General features: G+C 43.8%; 2 protein-coding genes across 5 annotated transcripts in view; one reads left to right on the top strand and one right to left on the bottom strand.

Moving 5' to 3' along the window:
* Positions 1–706: 706 nt before the first annotated feature.
* atp5mj (ATP synthase membrane subunit j) lies at positions 707–2,405 on the bottom strand. Its single transcript, XM_062412137.1, has 4 exons — positions 2,246–2,405; positions 1,341–1,464; positions 984–1,004; positions 707–816 (listed from the first exon to the last, which is right to left on the bottom strand). The coding sequence occupies exons 2-4, from the start codon at positions 1,462–1,464 to the stop codon at positions 803–805; spliced, it is 159 nt and encodes a 52-aa protein (XP_062268121.1). The 5' UTR covers positions 2,246–2,405; the 3' UTR covers positions 707–802.
* Positions 2,406–5,343: 2,938 nt separating this feature from the next.
* LOC133973745 (nesprin-2) overlaps positions 5,344–18,445 on the top strand; it is a 60,209-nt gene continuing 47,107 nt past the window's right edge. For all 4 annotated transcript variants that reach the window (XM_062411775.1, XM_062411772.1, XM_062411774.1 and 1 more), the window contains exons 1-29: positions 5,344–5,378; positions 6,589–6,684; positions 6,803–6,880; positions 6,961–7,053; positions 7,167–7,363; positions 7,447–7,646; positions 7,734–7,834; positions 8,223–8,312; positions 8,460–8,573; positions 8,669–8,806; positions 9,020–9,184; positions 9,322–9,434; positions 9,555–9,723; positions 9,837–9,933; positions 10,009–10,202; positions 10,289–10,441; positions 10,875–11,447; positions 11,744–11,878; positions 12,334–12,500; positions 13,277–13,598; positions 13,974–14,509; positions 14,966–15,097; positions 15,205–15,355; positions 15,460–15,618; positions 15,749–15,916; positions 16,005–16,106; positions 16,281–16,484; positions 16,857–17,062; positions 17,557–17,664. In XM_062411775.1, the coding sequence (XP_062267759.1) occupies positions 6,667–6,684; positions 6,803–6,880; positions 6,961–7,053; positions 7,167–7,363; positions 7,447–7,646; positions 7,734–7,834; positions 8,223–8,312; positions 8,460–8,573; positions 8,669–8,806; positions 9,020–9,184; positions 9,322–9,434; positions 9,555–9,723; positions 9,837–9,933; positions 10,009–10,202; positions 10,289–10,441; positions 10,875–11,447; positions 11,744–11,878; positions 12,334–12,500; positions 13,277–13,598; positions 13,974–14,509; positions 14,966–15,097; positions 15,205–15,355; positions 15,460–15,618; positions 15,749–15,916; positions 16,005–16,106; positions 16,281–16,484; positions 16,857–17,062; positions 17,557–17,664 (4,883 nt within the window). In that variant the 5' untranslated portion in view covers positions 5,344–5,378; positions 6,589–6,666. The remainder of the gene's footprint in view (positions 5,379–6,588; positions 6,685–6,802; positions 6,881–6,960; positions 7,054–7,166; positions 7,364–7,446; positions 7,647–7,733; positions 7,835–8,222; positions 8,313–8,459; positions 8,574–8,668; positions 8,807–9,019; positions 9,185–9,321; positions 9,435–9,554; positions 9,724–9,836; positions 9,934–10,008; positions 10,203–10,288; positions 10,442–10,874; positions 11,448–11,743; positions 11,879–12,333; positions 12,501–13,276; positions 13,599–13,973; positions 14,510–14,965; positions 15,098–15,204; positions 15,356–15,459; positions 15,619–15,748; positions 15,917–16,004; positions 16,107–16,280; positions 16,485–16,856; positions 17,063–17,556; positions 17,665–18,445) is intronic.

The following is an 18,445-nucleotide window of genomic DNA, read 5'->3' as shown; positions in this document are numbered from 1 at the left end:
ACAGAGACATGCAGATCCACCACAAAACCTAAACCTGCTCCATGTATTTCCATAATAATCTGCCTCCTCTTACTCGGATTTGTTCCATTAGAACCTGCCTTGTACGTTCAGTTTGTTTCCATCAATTATTACACCACTTTGTAGACACAGGTTTGAGTGAGCAGCTGCGTAGGCGGAATCAGCTGGAGGGACTTTTTATCCGGATTTCACTTGGAGTCAAGCTGCCACAACTTTTCATGAGGCCAGTATTTACAGAGATGGTATGGATGGAAAAATGAGCAGACTGTCTTTATTCCCCTTGCATTAAACATGTGGGCTGAGGCAGGACTCAACTCTCAGGTCACTGAACCAAACTGAATAAAGAATCTGATTCATTTGTCATCAATTTATTGTTATTCAGCGAACCAGTTGTGATGCTACAGTCCCTTTCATCAATTCAAGATCAAGTGGGTTCGTCCCAGTCACATATTTGGTTGAACTACTGATTTCTAGCATCAACACCAAACATGGAATGCTGGTATTTATTCTGTCCATTCAATTAGTTAAAAGTATAAACCCAAACTGGGATTCATTGGATTTCAACAAAATAAGGGAAACGAAAAATGACAGAAGGGTTTCTGGGAAATGTGAACTCCTACTTCATTGCATCTACTCTCATGGAGCATCACTTTATGTAATATAAAAAATGCCAATGAAACGACCAAGGTGTCGGATAAGAACTTTATTTCTTCCATATTAACAAATTCAGGACAGGCGACTTTATTTAACAGCGGGAGGAGGGGTCATCAGCATGGTGGAGAACTCAGTGGGTAGGCTCTACAAAAAGAGGACAAGAAGAAAAACATGATTAATGAGACAAATGAAATTGATCCTGTTCAACTAAGGGCGATAGTGTATTTCTTACAGCTACCACCAAGGTTAAATAAAACTCATTACTGCCAAAACTGATTATGTAGAATGTTTGAAAAGGTTAAGCCACTTACTGTCCTTCACGGCCGTCTTGCCTAAAAATAGAAATATAAAAGATATTAGTCACATTGACCCATAATCACAGTCAGGTCATTAATACACAGTTTCACAGCCAATACGTTACATCTGATAATGTGCTTAACTATGCAGAATGATGACATTTTGAGCCACTGTGGAGAATTACATGTGTTGCGCTACATGTGGGATGTTTTTATGTGAGTGAATCCATCTTACTCTGCACCCTGCTTGCTTCTTGATGCATTCAAACCCCTTACATTTTGCCAAATACGTTGTAGAATAGCAAATAACTTATTTTGCAACTACATTAGCCCACGTTCAGTTTGTGTTAGTGCATCTGGTGTTACACTCACCCCCATAGGAGACTTTGTAGTACAGGATAGACATGATGCCCAGGCCGACCCACATCTCTGGGAATGCCTTTGTGTAGTAAGGGCCCATCTTGGACCACCAAGATGCAAACACGCGTCCAGCCATCTGTGGAAGGAAAGCACAGAACCACTGTCAAAACAGAACACTGTCTATTCCAGCATGGACACGAGTGTTACATGAGATGGTCACACCCCCCAGCCCAAGGACCATCGTGTCTTCACTCTATGTCCCACCACTTGTCTGGTCGTGTGGGTTAATCCAACCTGACAGAACTAGCAAACTTTGGGAGTTGTGCTTTTAGTATATTTGGCTAAAACTGAACAAACAAGTTCCTTGAGACAGTGTTGTCAGGACTCAGGCTCCATTAACCCTCAGCCGAGTCAGGCTAAGCTAATGACTTTGGGCTGCAGGGAAACATCTAACTCCCGGGGAAAGTTTCCTCTCTCCAGATTCTAACTGTCTGCGAATCAATAGATAGTTTATTTAAATTTACGTGGCAATAACAAATCTTTACTAAAGATAAGTTAGTTGGCTAATGCTACAGCTAAGACTGCTGCTAACAGAGCCTGTCTAAGCTAGTTAGCATTGAGCCTGTGCAAGCTGGTGACACGAAGGAGGAGAACATTGACCAGAAGACACGTTGTTTATATTTATTTCACGTTAACTACTTGAATGGATCCCGACTAGCGTGTTAGCGAGAACAACGCTAACTAGCCTTAGCATGCAGCTTGCTAGCTAGCTAAGTGCCCCTGCAAATGTAGCACACACACACTCACAACCAAGGTCACTATAGCTTGAATCCAGTTAGCTTCCATTAGCATACACCTGTAGTTGTGTTGTTACTTTAAAGTTAAACATGTTAATTAAGTGTGATTTCCGCTGTTACCTCTCAGTTCGTCTCGTTGCTGCAGGAAGGTCAAGAGCCGCTGATGCTACCGGAAGCTTCACGTCAAAGTCGTGTGTGGAAGTGCTTCTTCTACGCTCCGCTTGTTCACTGCGTCATTCACGGGTTATGGGCTGCAGCGCCACCACATGGCCGTGTGGCGAATGTTTACAATCCCCATTATAAATCCAGGTACAGCTTTATTCCTAACATTTATTCAACACGATAGATGATATATACTTTATTTCACATTTTAATTAGTTGAATATATTGTAGTTAGATCTTAGTTTATGAGTTATAATAATAATACAAATGCAAATAATGTAATGGGCTCCAGTTCCCCCCAGAGCGCTCAATATATTAACAAATAAAACCCTGGCACTGGTCACAATAATAAAAATGACATAGTGTAACAAACTCTGCTTTTTATGCACTGTATTCCTCTTCAAGTGAAACAAATAAATAATGTTAGATGAAGATATATATCCTATGGTCTTAAACAAGATTTTTTATTGTATACTCTTAACATAATGATAGGTCTCAATATGAAAGCTACTGTGAAAAGTAAAACCTGATTTAGATAATCATTAAGTGCTGGAGAGTGGTTTTGGAATCAGCTCTGAATAACTCTAACAGTGTCACATGAATGGAAGTGAAGGTCTTTTCTCAGTTTCCTTGTTCCTGTAACTTAACAACAGCTAACTGGAAAGTCACGAGAGAGAATAAAAGATACAAGTAGATGTGTTACAGAGCTGTGTCTTGTTCCCGGAACCTCGGTCACAAGTTCTCTCTTTTCTAAAAACCTGCAAACCAAAGCACTCAAGTCAGGGATTTTGCATTTAAAGCCAAGTATCACCCTTTGATTCAAAGTTTGCACGAGAGCTCACAGGATTTGGGCCCGGCACAGTGAGCATGGGCGGGACTCTCCACTCTTCTCTGTCCTCACACTCTGATAGGCGAGAGGCACTTTATTTCATTTGTGCGCACCTACAGGCCAAGTGGTATTCGAAGGCATTCAGCACAGTGAATCAACACTGAGTCCTGCCAATATGAAAGGACACAGCTGAGGAGATTTACTGTGCAGGTCACACTGTACTGGGTTCTTCATTTTAAGATGCACCTCAGTAGCTGCCAGCTGTGACTCCAGCCCTGCTGCAGGTATGTTGTTTTGAACCGACTGTCTATTCTTTATACATCTGCCTAAACTGAAAAAAGAAAGCTCCAGACTCTTTCCATACAGAACGATCAATCCTCGTGTTTGAGCTCCTTGTTTGAATATCTGCATGTGTGTACTTGCATCTGTGAGTGTGTGTGAGTGTGTGGTAACCTAGGGGTGTGGATGGGTGCGCTCTTAAGGTGACTAATCAGGCAGTGGAGACACCTAACATTCATGTTTTGGAAACTCCTAACACTCTTTTAATTGCTGTGTTTGGATGATTTCCTAATCCATGTTTCCAGAACCCTCCTGAGGTTGATCCCGTGCTGTGGTCGGAGGCTACATGGCTTCAGGTGGAGAACCAGATGGAGGCGTTCCACTGGACATTGACAACTTGCACATGCTTCTCCAAGGTCGGTCTATTCCTGGAGTTTTGCAGAATTTGTGACATGTGATTTGCTGGAGAGGGAAAGCCCAGCGATGGCCTATCAGCGATCAACTCATCCAATACTGAATTATGAAAACATTTCTTGTGCAGATTTGATGTGTCTGTATTTTTCATCACTCTTAAATTACATAAACACTTAGTTTGTTGATTTTGTGGCAGTTTGAGTCCAGTCAGTTGTCAGTGATACTTTACAAAGTTTGACACACAGAGAAAACAATCTGCTTTCACACTTTTTGATAGCAAGGAATACACTGTGTATCAGTAATAGCTAAAATATGGAATTTTTTATATTGCAAAAACATAATTCAAAGGTTTAACAGTGATTCATAAGTAACAAACGTCTGCAGTAGCATCATAATTGTAATTTGACCTGAGGAGACGCAGTGTGTCCCATTGGCACAGAGAGCAAAGAGTGATTGTCATGGTGAAGAATCTCAGTTTTCTTTGCACCACGTTCTACGTCAGGTGAGCTGGGTGGAGTCCAGAGATTAGAGCAGACAGGAGTTTCCTGACTCGGCAGGAACTTAGACAAACAGCAGCGTCGATGAGTCAGAGACAGACATGACTGACTGAAGCTGAACAATCTGAAAGTGAGTGTTTGTCTCGGACAGAACATAAAGCTCCTTTATTCTTTATAGACAGATTCATAAAACTGTCTGAGCAGCTTGTTATTAACTATGAAATGTTCGATCGGCACGAGACTTGGATATATATAGTTCTCCATATATAAACTCCATGTTTTGGCAATAGAAGCTTAAGATCTCTAAAACCTCACCAGGTCCATGTATGTTCAAAAACCTCTCACAGTGTGTGTGTCTGCCTGGAAGTTTATGTGTGTGTATGTGTGTGTGTGTGTGTGTGTGTGAGTGAGTATCTATGTCTGTCTGTGTCTTGGAAGTCGTCCCGTCCCCAGTTCTCTGTCTTACCTCATCTTAAAGAGGAAGTGTTTCACTCCAGGCTCATCCAGGGGGAGAAAGGGAGAGATTTATGTTGTTTAAGTGGACTCTCTCTCTCCTCAGTCATTGTTCATGGGTCAGTTGAGTCTTGGATGTAAGAATGGCGAGTCAGATAGTCGTCAGGTTCTGTGACGTCGGTGAGTAGCTCGTGAACATGATGCAGCTCAGTCGTGGGTTTTCTGAGGCTGCTTTTTAAAATCCTAAAGACGTTGATATAGTTTCATATACTTGCTGTGGGCATTTACTGCATTACGTGTGTTATATATATATATATATCATTATGCTTAAATATGTTACATTTTTTGAGAATGTCCACGCATGTTACTTAAGAAACATGATTGAATGATTGGACTGTGATATAAAAGGAGATAGTGATGCTGTTCATGAAGTCATTGCTGCAGCTTTGGACAAACTATAGTCTTCCAAGTTTCATAGAACACATCACATGAATAGATCTGCTTCTGAATGTGTGAATGTGTGTAGATCACAGTTTATTTCTCTTTTTATCAAACAGTGGAACATGAACAGATTCAGAGAAGAACTTTCACCAACTGGATAAATGCTCAACTCGCTAAGGTACGTTGAGTGTGGCTTATTTCTGTGTGATGCTCATTGTATAAATGCTGGATCATGACATTTAATGCATTCGGGATACTTATATATTCTTCAGGCACCGCATTTCAGTGACAGATCACACACATAACTAAATATATATATCTATATTTGTAAAGATAAAACAGCTCCTGGGTCAGTGGTGTAGCCTTGAGCATGAGGGAAGTGAATTTAGAGGCTGTTGCTATTGCAAAGATACTCCTGCACAAAAGTTAACATTAAGCTTCCTAAAATGTATTTAATAATATTTATATAAAACAATTGGAGTTTATTGAAATATTGCAATGAGATGCATGCGAAATAAAACAAAAATGGGGGACAGGTAAATGGTGATACCTGCCTTATTTTTTATTTATTTTTTTAAATAATCCACATGCTTATTAGGATGTTGAAATATAGTTTGTTTTTACTCCAAAACACAAAAAATGCTAAAAAAAGAGAGAGATTTCAAATAGAGTATAACAGTGCTGACAAATGAAACAGATATGTGTCCCGACATCCTGCTGTGGTCTGGCTGTAACTGATATGACGCAGGCGGTGGAGGGCAACGTGCCGACTCACCGGTCCGGGCAGCGAGCTCCAGTGGGGCAGCTCGTCCTCGGCCTCACTGGGGACAGACGTCGAGCTGCTTGGGACATTCGCCCGGAGTATAAATAGTGTTTCAGTGGAGAGGGGCAGCTCGTAATCTGAAGCCAGACCCCTCTTCGTAACCTCATGTCCATCTGACTGCGCTCCAACGCCAAAATCACAACTTTCCAAGTGTTACACCAGCCCCCTCCCCCCTGACAGAGGATATTATCTCAAGGTCTACAGGTCAAAGTTCACTGTCGTTGCCCAAAGCTTTGACCCAGACACTGAACAAATCCAATAAAGATTCAGTTTAAATGCAGGATTTCTTAGTTTCCAGCCTTTTGTCCTCATTTTACCAGGAAGCCACGAACAACTTCCTATTTAAACAAGATGATGCAGCAAATATCCAACCTGATATGACACAGTGACCCAGGATCAGTTAAATAACTCTGTCTATCACGTTAATGTGTTTGGGTGGTTGCTCTCATTACATTTGATTGTAAACTCTGTGACTTGGAGGTTTTAGTCAAGTGTGTTTCAAGGGACTATTTATATTTGAATCATACAGAGTAAATCGGTGAACACAGTTTGTGTGTTGTTACAGAGACGTCCTCCCTCTTTTGTGTCGGACCTGTTCTCTGACCTCAGAGATGGATCGCTGCTCCTGGACCTGTTGGATGTGATGAGTGGTCAGTCACTGGTGAGTTACTCCACTGTGATTCTGATATAACTGAAAAAAGTATTGGGAAAAGCACAAAACAACACAAACACACATTATTATAACACAACTAAGGTGATGTTGTTGTCTGTCTCCATAGAAAAGACAGAGGGGCCACGGGGTTTTCCAGCAGAGGGCCAACATTCAGACAGCTCTCGATTTCCTCAAGAAAAAATCTGTAAGTTTTCACACCTTCCAACAATCTGAACCTGTCACGTGTGTGTTACTGATCAAATATCATGTGGTTCTTTGGTGTAGATCAAATTAGTGAACATACACATCGCGGACATCATAGATGGACGCCCCTCCATCATCCTCGGACTCGTGTGGACCATCATCCTCCACTGTCACGTGAGGACCAGTAGTGAAGCCACCATATCTCAATTGCTGCTACTTTCATAGTAGATCTTTCTTTACAAATCCTTAATCATTTGTAATCTGAATGTATTGTGGTATTGTTCCAGATTGAGGAGCTGGCCAGCGCCCTCTCCTTCAGCTCCCGTCATTCCTCCATGGACTCTCTGAGCAGCCTGGACTCCTGGTCCGGCAGCCCGGTCCCAGCGAGTCCGGTCCCTGCAGGCCGGACCTCGCCCCTCCACAGACGCTTCAGAGTCTCCGCCAAGAAGGCCCTGCTCATGTGGGTGAGGGACCAATGCCAGAGGTGAGTTCTAAAGCACATACTGAGATGCTTAAAACACAAACAGGAAATCAAAATGAACCTTGTATATGCCCTTCTGTCTCCAGGGTCAGCAGCTCGGTCAGTGTGAAGGATTTTAAAGCGAGCTGGAGGAGTGGTGAAGCCTTCCTGGTCATCCTGTGTTCCCTCAGACCTCAGCTGGTGGATCTCTCACTGGTCCCGTCCAGAAGCAACCAGGAGAACCTGGAGGAAGCATTTCACGTGGCTGAGAGGGAGCTCCACATCCCCCGGCTGCTGGAGCCCCAGGGTGAGGCTGAGCAGTGTTCTACTGGTGTTTCAAACTAACATTTCCATCATATAAGAGACAACTCATTTTCTTTATCCTTCCCCTTAGATGTGAACGTCAAAGACCCGGATGAGAAATCCATCATGACGTACGTGGCCCAGTTTCTTCAGTACTCCAATGACATGCCAGCGCGTGACGACCACCTGGAGGTCAGAGATCTGTGATGATGTTTCACACTGTAAACGTTCTGCTGTCATGTTCTCTGTTGTCCACCGGGGGCGTCGAACAATCTGTCAGTAATCATGATCTCCTGCAGCAGAAATCACATTCATGGTGGATGCTCATGTGTCCTTCTCTCCTTTCTAGTTTGTGTGTACTTGGATCTATTCATTCCACATATTTACACAAAGACAAGGCAATAAATCTTTAACTCTCTAGATGAAAGTTAAGCAATTCGAGCACCACTGTTTTTCTATAGTGTGTTTCCTGCTTATATTCCCTGTCGGCTCTTGAAAACACAATCCTCTCCCCCCTGGTGTCCACTGCTTTTCCTCTTCCTTCAACCTTTAAATTTCTCGCTCTCCTCTGGTGGTGTAGCTGTTTCCTCTGGATCAGCCCTCCTGCTTCTCACCTCTGAACTTTCCTGCTCACTTCCCTCCAGCGGCTGCTGTCTCACCGTTACGCCAGGTAGCCACACACCAAGCACACAGGTCCTTCCTCCATTACCCAATTAAGTCTTTCTCTAACTAAGTATGTAACACTGTTCTCCACCTTGGTCAACACTGTTATAGCGTGAAAATGCAGCTGTTGACGGTTTCATTTGGGCTGATGTAGGTTTCTCCATGTGAGCGAGCACAAGAGGTGACTCTCTGGCTGCAGCAAACCTTTCAGGAGCTGATGGAATCGTGGACGGCTACAGAGAACTCAGGCTACGCAGAGAAACATCAAGTAAGAAGCCGTGCTGAGGGAGGAGAGCACTCAGCGGATGTGTTTTTATCTTGTATTGTCCTGGAGCTTTCAGAGAGCTGTGTTCGGTTCTCCAGGTGTTCCAGAGTCTCACTGGCTCCGTGGCTGATCAGAGGAGACCTGTTCTGAGCCTCCTCGCTACCATGAGCCGCTGCCCCGAGCTGAGTGGAGATCTGCGAGCTCTCAGGGCAGCGTGGGATCGTCTGGAGGAGGAGGTGAGGAGGTCCACTGCTGTTTCCTTATTGCATCCTGTGTTTTACTTTTAATATATTTTGCTTGTTTATTCACTTCATGTGTTTTTACTCTGGTTACTGATTCACTTCCTTGGTCTCTCTCCTGATTGTTGAGAAATGCCCACAGAGCGCTTATTAGACAACAATTCGATCATGAGAATCTGTGCTCATACCAGGCTGTGTGTCCTTCCTCAGCTGCAGAGATGTAAAGCCGACCTGGACCTGAGTCTTCCTCCTCCTCTGGACTCGGTGGTTGTGTGGCTGCAGCGTGCGGAGGCAGCGCTGACAGAGGAGGGAGGGGGGGTGAAAGATCACGCACAAGCTGCTAAAGAGGCCAGAGCCCAACAAGACGTCCTGAAGGTTATTGTTTTATTTGAAACTGATCTTTCCTTTTCTCAAGAAAATCTATAAAACTATATAAACTGCAGGTTATGGGACTTACTATTACCTGACACACATTTTCATTATCTCATTTATGTGCTTCTCGTTTTCATTAGACGTTAATTAAGGAGCTGAGTCACTACGTCAACATTCTTGACGAATACCACAACGTGGACGCCTCAGGGAACTTGGCGGTGCCCCTGGAAAAGTTTAATGAGATCAAAAGACGGTTCGTTACAGTTGTTTGAAGTCATAAATCATAAAATCACTGATGATAAATGTAACCCTCACAGGCTTCTTCTAGACCGATAATCCCACGAGATAATGATTTAATCGTCTTTTTCAACAGCGTAACACACGTAAGAGTCACAACCAAATATCACGGGATTAAGTTGGAGTACCAGGAGTGTCGTCACACCGCTCTGGATCTCCTGAACCGCCTCGAAGCCAAGATCCAGACATGGAGGACGTCTTACAGATCAGAGGAGGCCGTGCGTGGGCTTCTGCAGGACTGGCATGTGAGTGGATATCAGATTTACTCCAAATACAATCTGTCGAATTTATTGTTTAATAAATGATGCTTCCAAAAACCAGCAAAAGCAAATGACTTGCATGGATGTGTCTCGTCCAGGAAACAGTGGAGCGTCGAGGCATGATTGTGATTCTGACAGATGCTCTACAAAACCTGAAGGAGAAGGCAAACGCTTACACCAGCAGAGCAGCTCTAGGTATGAGTCGATGATCTTCATCTTTTCAAGGACATGAACTCTGTAGATGGTGAATTCCTCCCGTCCTCTCCTCAGGTGGTGATTCCCAGCTCGTTCATCGTCAGGTGAAAGAAGCAGAAAGCGAAGCTGAGTCCGTGGAACGAGCTGTGACGGCCGTGAGGGGCACGATGGACAGAGTGATGTCTGCGTGGGACACTTACAACCAGAGCCTGGCGTCTCTGCAGACGTGGCTCATACAGACGAGCCAGACTCCGGCTGCAGGGACACAGGTAACGTGACGTCAGCTGAATGACATGCGGTGTAAAAGGTGATCATCACACAAAAATGCTTTGAACTGGTGATTTTGTTCCTGCAGGACATGAGTGAGTGGACGTCGTGTCACGCTCAGCTGAATGAGGCGGGGAACTTTCTCACTGAGGTGACAGAAACCTCGACCAGCCGCTCGCTCGCCGGACAACTCAGCACGCTCAACAAGCAGTGGGCCGCATTCATGAAGAGGACAAAGTTTGTGAGTTTGCATATTCTAGTTTTTTTCCAGGAAGAGACATTTAAGATTTGATCAATAAAAAGTAAATTAACAGACTTATTCTCAAAGTGTAAACACAGAGACCTGCTTGAATAGCGTGATCGTTTCTTTTATCTGATTAAAGGTGAGACACTTGTTATTATGGAACAAGTCCAGACAGTTGATGAGTATTTATCTTGTGCGCACAAGATGTTTGTGAAACATCTTCAAACAATAAACTGACACACTATTTAAGCAGGTAGAGATTCATTGCTCCAATAATGCATTTAAAGTAATTTTGATTAATTTGATCTTGACGGTTCTTTCTGGAAAAGTCTAATTTACTAATTTGCATTAACTAAATATGAATCTCTAAGGACTTGAGATGCACACAGCCCCCCTGATGGAGAGAACTTTGTATCTTTGACCTTTTTAGGAGCTTCCTGTCATGTTAAGTTCTCCTGAGTTTAAGGAGCCTGTGGGTGAACCAGTCCATCAGACGCAGAGACAAGCAGAGACTGGGATGTTGGTTGTGGCCAGAAGTAAATGTGCACAGGAGCCTGAGAACGTTAACCTGCAAACCCAGGACCCAAGTCAACGTTCAGCTCCGACTCCATCTCATATGCTAAGTGATCCAAAGAGCTGGAGGGAAAACCAGCATGGAACCACCATTGTTGTGCCGCTTGTGGAAATCAAAATGCTGCCTCAACCTGTGAGGGAACCAGTTCCTCATATCCACCCTCCTCTTGTGAAAGAAGCTGAATGGAAATCCACGACACAGCCTCTGCCATTTTCCGGAAGCTCATCTCCACAGCCGAACTCTCAGCATCTCACCAAAACATCTCCACAGCCTCCAGTCATGGTTCTCAGTGAAGTCCATTCCAAAGCTCGGTCAATGGCAAGAAGCCGAGTGGAGAAGGCCCGAGTTCACCTGCAGGGACGCATCCAGAAGGCCATCAAGTTGTTTGGTGGCAAAGAGATTTCAGAGTCACAAGCCAAGAAGAAACAGGTACAGTTTGAAACAGTAAAAGAAAATTGGTAAAGAAGAATAAGCTCTTAATTTGCAAAACAATACACTTGTGAGATTTCACTGCAGCTCTATATTTGTTTGTTGCTTATTAAATGCTCAAAAAGAAACTTGATGTTTAAGCTTTAAATGCAACAACATCCAGATCTTTCAAATCCCAGATTTAACTTCACAATCAGGACCCATTCTTTCAAGGTCTGAGGTGTTTTGCTTTGTGTTGCTGCTGCAGTTTTCTGTTTGTGTGTATTCGTCCAGCTCTGTGTGTGTTTTCTGTGCAGCGAGCTTTAAAAGTGCTGCAGCCTGTCGCCCTGGAGGAGTTCCTGAACGCGGTGGAGGGGCTGGGGGCCTTCTGCTCGGGGCCCCAGCTCCAGGATTTGATGCTCCTCTCCGACTCGGTCAGGAAGCAGTGGGAGGTAGAGAGACACATTTCTTATTACCTCTATTCATTACAGTGGAAAATTACATAATTTGAATTTTCTTAATAGCAGGGTTACTTTTTGTGTTTTCCCAATTTAATCCAATAATCTAACGATCTTTTATTACATAATTCTCACTCATTTTCCTCTTAAATCTTCCATAAAGCAAATTTCCACTTGTTCCAGGATGTGAGGAGAGAAATAGCTGCCTTTGTTCCAGTCTTGTGGTCTCAGATCCCAGAACGAAACCAGTCGCTGTCTGTTGCGCAAACTGATACTAACCCTGTGCATGAAGCAACTGACCAGACTGACCATGACTGTTTGCACCACCAGCAGGTACATGCATAACCCTGTGGCATTAACACCCAACCCTAACCGTCTGGTGATCAGATAACCGGAGCGAGAGAGACACTTGATTTCGCTCCCTCAGAGGTTTGTTCTGCTGCTCCCAGGTCGTCGTGGACGGAGCTGCGTCTGTTGACGAGCAGGTGGGATCACTCCGAGACTTGTGTGAGACGCTGACTCCAGGTCAGACATCCTGCCGGGTCACATACCAGCTGAGGACTTCAGAGGAAGCACAGGAAACACGACCCAGCGACATAGTCCTCTCAGCTCACAGGTAAGATGATGCCAATGGTGAGAAGGAAGTTATAAAACCTGAAGACCTGCAAACTGTGAGAACTTGATTTTCAACTAGAAGCCTTGTAACCATTGGAAAGTGCTTGGGTTGTATTTCATTAAGTTCAGTCATTAATGTACGTGTTCTGCAAAAGAAATTCTGATCATATTTCAGATAAAAAAAATAGTTTCAAACAGCAGGAGGAACGTCAGAGATTGATGTCAGTAAAACATTTCCTTTACTGTTATATCCACCAATATGTATATTTAGAAAAATGATTCAGTCAGTGATTCATAAGATGTCATGATCATACCCTAAGAAATGTAGTTTAACAATAAACTTGATTATAAATAACTAAAAATAAAGATAAAACGCAAATTCAACCAAATATATTGAATTTGAATTAAGAAAACAAAAATATTTTCATGCAAACTATAAACATGAATGTGCAACTGTGGTTTGTTTATTCGGTAAAATAAAAGTTGTCGTATCGCAATAAATGAACACCAATACCTCATGTCTCGATGAAAGTTCCATCAGACGAATTTTATCATCCAATAGTCAGGCCCTAAAATCTGTATTCAGTCTGTACCATCTCTAAACTGAACGTTTAGTGAACTGAAGCATTTAATTGAGGCAGACGGCTTCTTTCATAACAATAGTCAGAGTGTAATCCTCCCAGTCTGTTAATCTTCTGTTGTTCTGGTTCTAACTGAGTCTAGTTCTGACTGTTTGACCCCCGACCCGCCCCCTGATGCACGAGTCTCTTAACCCAGCAGGAGGCAGCAGCTCGGGGGGAACACCCCACTGGGAGCGACTGGCCCGTCCTCCGACCCACAGCCGGGCGGCGACCGGCCACCGAGACGAAGCCCGGACGTCCCACAACCACACCTCTCACCTGGGGACGGCTCTGCGCCACATCACGGTGATACCCGGCCTCTACCAACTCAGGACGTCCGGACAGAGAGACACGTCCTCCTGACTCAACACAGAGGCTTTGAGTCTGAGGAGCAAAATGAAAAGTCTCCTCTTGGAGCCAAAGAGCAGCTACTGAACGTCCGACTCCTACACCTGACAGAGAGGAACCAGCAGACACAGGTTTGATGAAGAAATCTTTCAGTTCCACTCAGATCCAAAGCTACATTGGCTATTTAGATTTCTATCGTTAGATTTAAATGCTATTTCCTTCATGTAAACATTGTTTTTTAATGTAGTATTCAATTTGTAGTGTCTGTGCTCCAAATTAAATCATAATTTGAAAACTGCACATGTTAATTAGCGTGAAATGAATCCTATTTACTTTAAACATTTAATTTAAAGTGACCCGTCCTCTTACCTCTCAGAGGAATCTGTGATTGGCTTTACAAGTCACAGCCTGAGCTGTGGGAAACTAATCCTCTGTAATTGGATCGGCTCGCCGCTCCCTCTTTTCCTTGTTATCATCTGTCACCACGTTACTCTCCCATCTCCCAGGCGCTCGTCAGGATCGACACGGTGGAGACCCAGCAGGCGGCGGAGTGGACCGTCCTCCCGGAGACGGGGACTGTGCCGGGCCAGGATGTGGTCCCGTCGTGGTCTGAGCCCCCTGTGGAGAAGAAGAAGCTGATGAGAGACATGCACGGGGAAAACAAAGACGAGAAACAACTGATGGGAGAGGAGCAGAAGGAAGAGTTCACTCCTATGGAGACATGTGCGCCAAAGACTTGGGATGATTCTCCACAGTGGGGGGGGACACAGGGGGAGGAGCACCCCGCTCCATGTGGGGCAGAAGAGGAGTCAGAGGCCGAAAGGAGAAGGCTGGATGAGGAGAAAGACACAGAGATGCAGGGGGAGGAACAAACGTGGAGGTGTGAGGAGCAGAGAAGAAGAGGGAGAGAAGAAGAGGAGAAGAAGAAGAAGAAGAGCTTGGTCCAGAGGAGAGCTGCCTTGTCAGGAGAACTGAGGGAAATCAAAGGAGCAGCTGAGCGTCTGAGGCTGAACGAGCCGACACTGCCTGCTCTGCAGAGGAGGTACAACACTCACCTGGATCCAAATCCCACTAATGTACTTTCTGTAACTTCACAATGTGGGTGGAGGACTTGATTGGTGAAATTTACTGCATCAGAATGAGGATATTTCTGATATTTCTGTCTAAACCTTTTGGAAAACCACCAATTAACATCCTACCAACATATGGGCATAAAAACACAACACATCACCCCTCAATTATAGATAAATTAAAACCCAGAATTTAATTTATTTTGTATTTTAATCACTTTTCTCCCAAAAGTCACAGACATATGTAGTTTTGTGATATCTTCCAGAGCTAAACATTGTCCTGAAAAGTTCCTCTTTCAGAGCTTATTAAAACCAAACCAATAAACATTATGCAATGCTCGTAATTCAAAACTGGAACTACCTCCACATGCTGTTTTCTAATGATGTGCAACCTGCTGACACACTGATGCTGGTTTCACCCCCCTCAGGTCACGTGACCTGACGGAGCTGGACAGTCGTCTCTCCGGCCTCCTCCCTGAGCTGCGTCACCTTCAGGACGTGGGTCCGAGCCCCGAGGTGGAGGACGTCTGGGAAGAGGCAACAAGAGCTCTGACCGAACGGTAACAAGTTAAATAAACAATGCTCTGCTTCTGTCACTGTGGTTGTGTTGCTTTTCTGTAAGTTGTGTGTGTTGCCTTGTGTGTGTGTGTGTGTGGATAACCAACAGGCTGGAGCGGTGCTGTGTGCTCACTGAGCTGCTGAAGAGGTTCCAGAGCGTTCGTGGGGAGCTGCGTGGAGCACTGCACAAAGCAGAGAGCACCATCGGGGAACAGGCCTCCTACATGGGGAAGGAGAACCTGCACAGATTACACTCCAAGGTACCACATGAACTTTGACCTCTGCTCTGACTCAGGGTCTTTGCATTGACAAACATACACCACAGCCTTATTGTATGTGTGTGTGTGTGTGTGTGTTCTCTCAGGTTCAGGAAACTAAATGTCAGCTGACCAGCCTTGGGGGCGGCGTGGAGGAAGTCCGCAGCGTCTGCAGACAGATTCACACTCACCTCCGTCAGACGCCAGAGTGCAACGTCCTCCAGTTTGAGAGCGAGGCAGATTCTCTCATGGACGGCTGGCTGGATGTGAGTCGCTTTAAACTCTCAGGAAATAAAGCTTCAAGTGGGCATGAGGAAATATTCAGGCTCTGCGATGTTAGGCTGAGATGTGTCCGGTGCTATAAGACAACATTCATCGTGACCCACTTCCCTGCAGATATCAGAAAGAACCGATTCCCAACTGGAGAACTTGCACCTCTGCCTGACTCTGTGGGACGGGGTCCTCCAGCTCGGGGCGGGGGTGGACAAGTGGACGGCCGATAAATTAACAGCGTTCGCTCAGTGTCCGTCCTTTCAGTCTGAAGACGACATCCAGACACTGCAGGTAAAAACAGATTTTTATTACAGTTAAATAATCTCTGGGTTTCTACCGTTCCTTTAAATAACGATAACCTTCTTCTCACTGTCTCCAGAACGAGATTTGGGCCCAGGAGAAGATCGTGGAGCGTTTCCAACGAAGAAGCACTGAGATCCAGTCGCTGCTTCAAAGCACAGAACCCCCGCTGGAGCTGCAGGTGAAGCATGAGGCTCTTTATTCAGCTGTTCATGATTCAGGCTGATATCAAACTAACAGGATGGACAGGAGAGAAGGAACTGAACTGAAACCTCTTGATATGCAGTGTTTGCTTGTAGAGACACATGGAGTCACAGTGTCTTGTACGTCTCTCTGTGGATCTTGTTTGGTCTAGGTGGTGGAGACCCAGATGAGGAAGAAGCTGGAGCAGCTGAAGGAGCTTGTCTTTGAGGCTGAGGACGTTTACAGGCAGACGGTGGCTGCTAAGGGACACATTAGTGCCAGGATGTCCGACTGCTTCACGTCCCTGCAGAAGATCCGGGACTCCCTCCTCTCTCTCCGTGGATCAGATGTGGCAGCAGTGCTTGCCAAACTTAAAGTAAGAGGGAGAAAATAAAAAAATATGTTTTTAAAATGTTTGTTTATATTATCCTGCATATGCATGTGTTAAATACTTATTTTGAAGATTCTTTGTGGAAGTGTAAGTATTTTATGTGCAAATACTCAAAGGAAATTTCTCCTTTCCAATATTTATAAATATATGTGTTAAAAGTACACATCATCGACACCCCCTCAACAGATTTTCACTTGGTTTCTCCCGGGAACCTTTAATTTGGTGTTTGGGCCCCCGGGGAATAATTTAGCCCAAACACCGTGAGCAGGAAACAAACACAACAACAGACAGAAGTCTCCAAACAAAGTCAATAACTCGAACAAACTAATATTTGTTTCTCTCACTTCCTCTCTGCAGGATCTGTGTCTGCAGCTCCACACCCAGGATGAGCAAGCAGAGAGTCTTCTGGAGGATCTGAGTATTTTGAGCTCAGTCTCCAGTCCAGATGTTCTTCAGAGTCTGTCTGCAGATGTGATGCAGCTGCAGGAGGAAGTGAGGAACTCACATCAGCTCTTCTCTGAGGTGGAAGAACAGACTCAGCGGAATATCCAGGATCTCGACAGGTGCCACTTTCAAATAGCTTTTTCCATTAATCTGTCATTTAATGTTTAGAGATTTACAAATCAGCAGTGGAACGTTCTTATAGTCTATGATGTCGTCTTACCTGTGTAGCATGAAATAAACTCATCACTCAATTTAACAAGCTGCTCAGCTGGTGCGTCGGCCGATTGTTCAGATGCTTTCACTTTTTAAAATGATCAGCCAGTAGCTTCTATTTGGCTTTGATTCAGACATGAACCTCCACCAAGAGACAAAACAAGCAAAACCTGAACTGAATATACAAAAGAGTCTAAAAGAAGGATCGACTGTGATCAGTGAAGAAAGTAGAAAATATTTACTGTACAACATTTAACCATGAGAGGACTTTCTGTCTTCCACTGTCTGTTGCTCTCACTTTAATGTACAGCAGCTTGTGCATATTTCCACGAAAAATGTGTGTGTGTGTGTGTGTGTGTGTCGGTGTGTGTGTGTCGGTGTGTGTGTGTGTGTGTCGCAGGCTGCAAAGGGAGAGCGAGCATTTGGAGCAATGGCTGCAAGTCGCTGAGGAAACAGCAGCGAAGGACGAGGATGTTAGTCTCCTGCAAGAGGAAGAACAGCAACTGAGGTTAAAACATATTCTGTGTGAATGCATGTAATGTACAAGGTGCTCTTTTTGAAAACCTGTAGAAAATTTGATTTAACTTGGATTCATGAGGCGTTAACAAGAAATGTGAGTATTTAGGTTGTAGTAAGTTTATTGACTTCAACAATAATACAACAATATTAGATCATCAATCATTCCTATGAAAACAACATATATTATTATTATTTATATGATATTATAATTCAAAATGAGGGCAGGGTATTTTCTTGTATTATATAGGGCTAAACCTAAATGCACCAATATAAATATAGAGGCAGATTTGCTCAGTGACAGCCCTTGACAGTAAAATTAATTTAATAATTATTATATATATCCAATTGTAATGTGATTTAATTAAACCAGAGGGATGGAAAGAGGCAGAAAAGTCTGTAAAAGTAAATCAAAAAAAAGATATAAATAGTAGCTCTACTTTGAAATCAAAAACACTAGAGCAACTTTAAGAGTAAGTTTTTGTGATTATGAATTTTAAACAGCCTATTAATCTCTGACTGGGTCGGACTCCTGCTGAACTACGACTGTTTGATCTCACACAAAAGATGGAAAACTGTAAATTGAGATATATTTAATGACAGAATCCAAATTTCCCATTAAAATGAATTCAAATCAGGTAAAAAACATACAAATATGTAGTTTTTTAATATAAAAAATGTGTTGATCGAGTGGGGGTGAACTTCTCTTCTCCTGAGCTGCAAGGCTGTGACAGATTTTCTTCTTCTCCACTTACTGTATCTACCACATCAGT

Source organism: Platichthys flesus, chromosome 18, assembly GCF_949316205.1.
Source record: "Platichthys flesus chromosome 18, fPlaFle2.1, whole genome shotgun sequence".
Lineage (NCBI taxonomy): Eukaryota > Metazoa > Chordata > Actinopteri > Pleuronectiformes > Pleuronectidae > Platichthys > Platichthys flesus.
The sequence above is the reverse complement of the archived record's forward strand: the minus strand, read 5'-3'. Positions and strand labels throughout refer to the sequence as shown.

What these genes read in the sequence shown, in the direction of transcription:
- atp5mj (XM_062412137.1), bottom strand. Translation starts at nt 1,464, where the DNA reads ATGGCTGGACGCGTGTTTGCATCTTGGTGGTCCAAGATGGGCCCTTAC. An exon ending in CTACAAAGTCTCCTATGGGG is followed by an intron (nt 1,005 to 1,340) that starts GTGAGTGTAACA and finishes TTCTATTTTTAG; the next exon opens with GCAAGACGGCCGTGAAGGAC.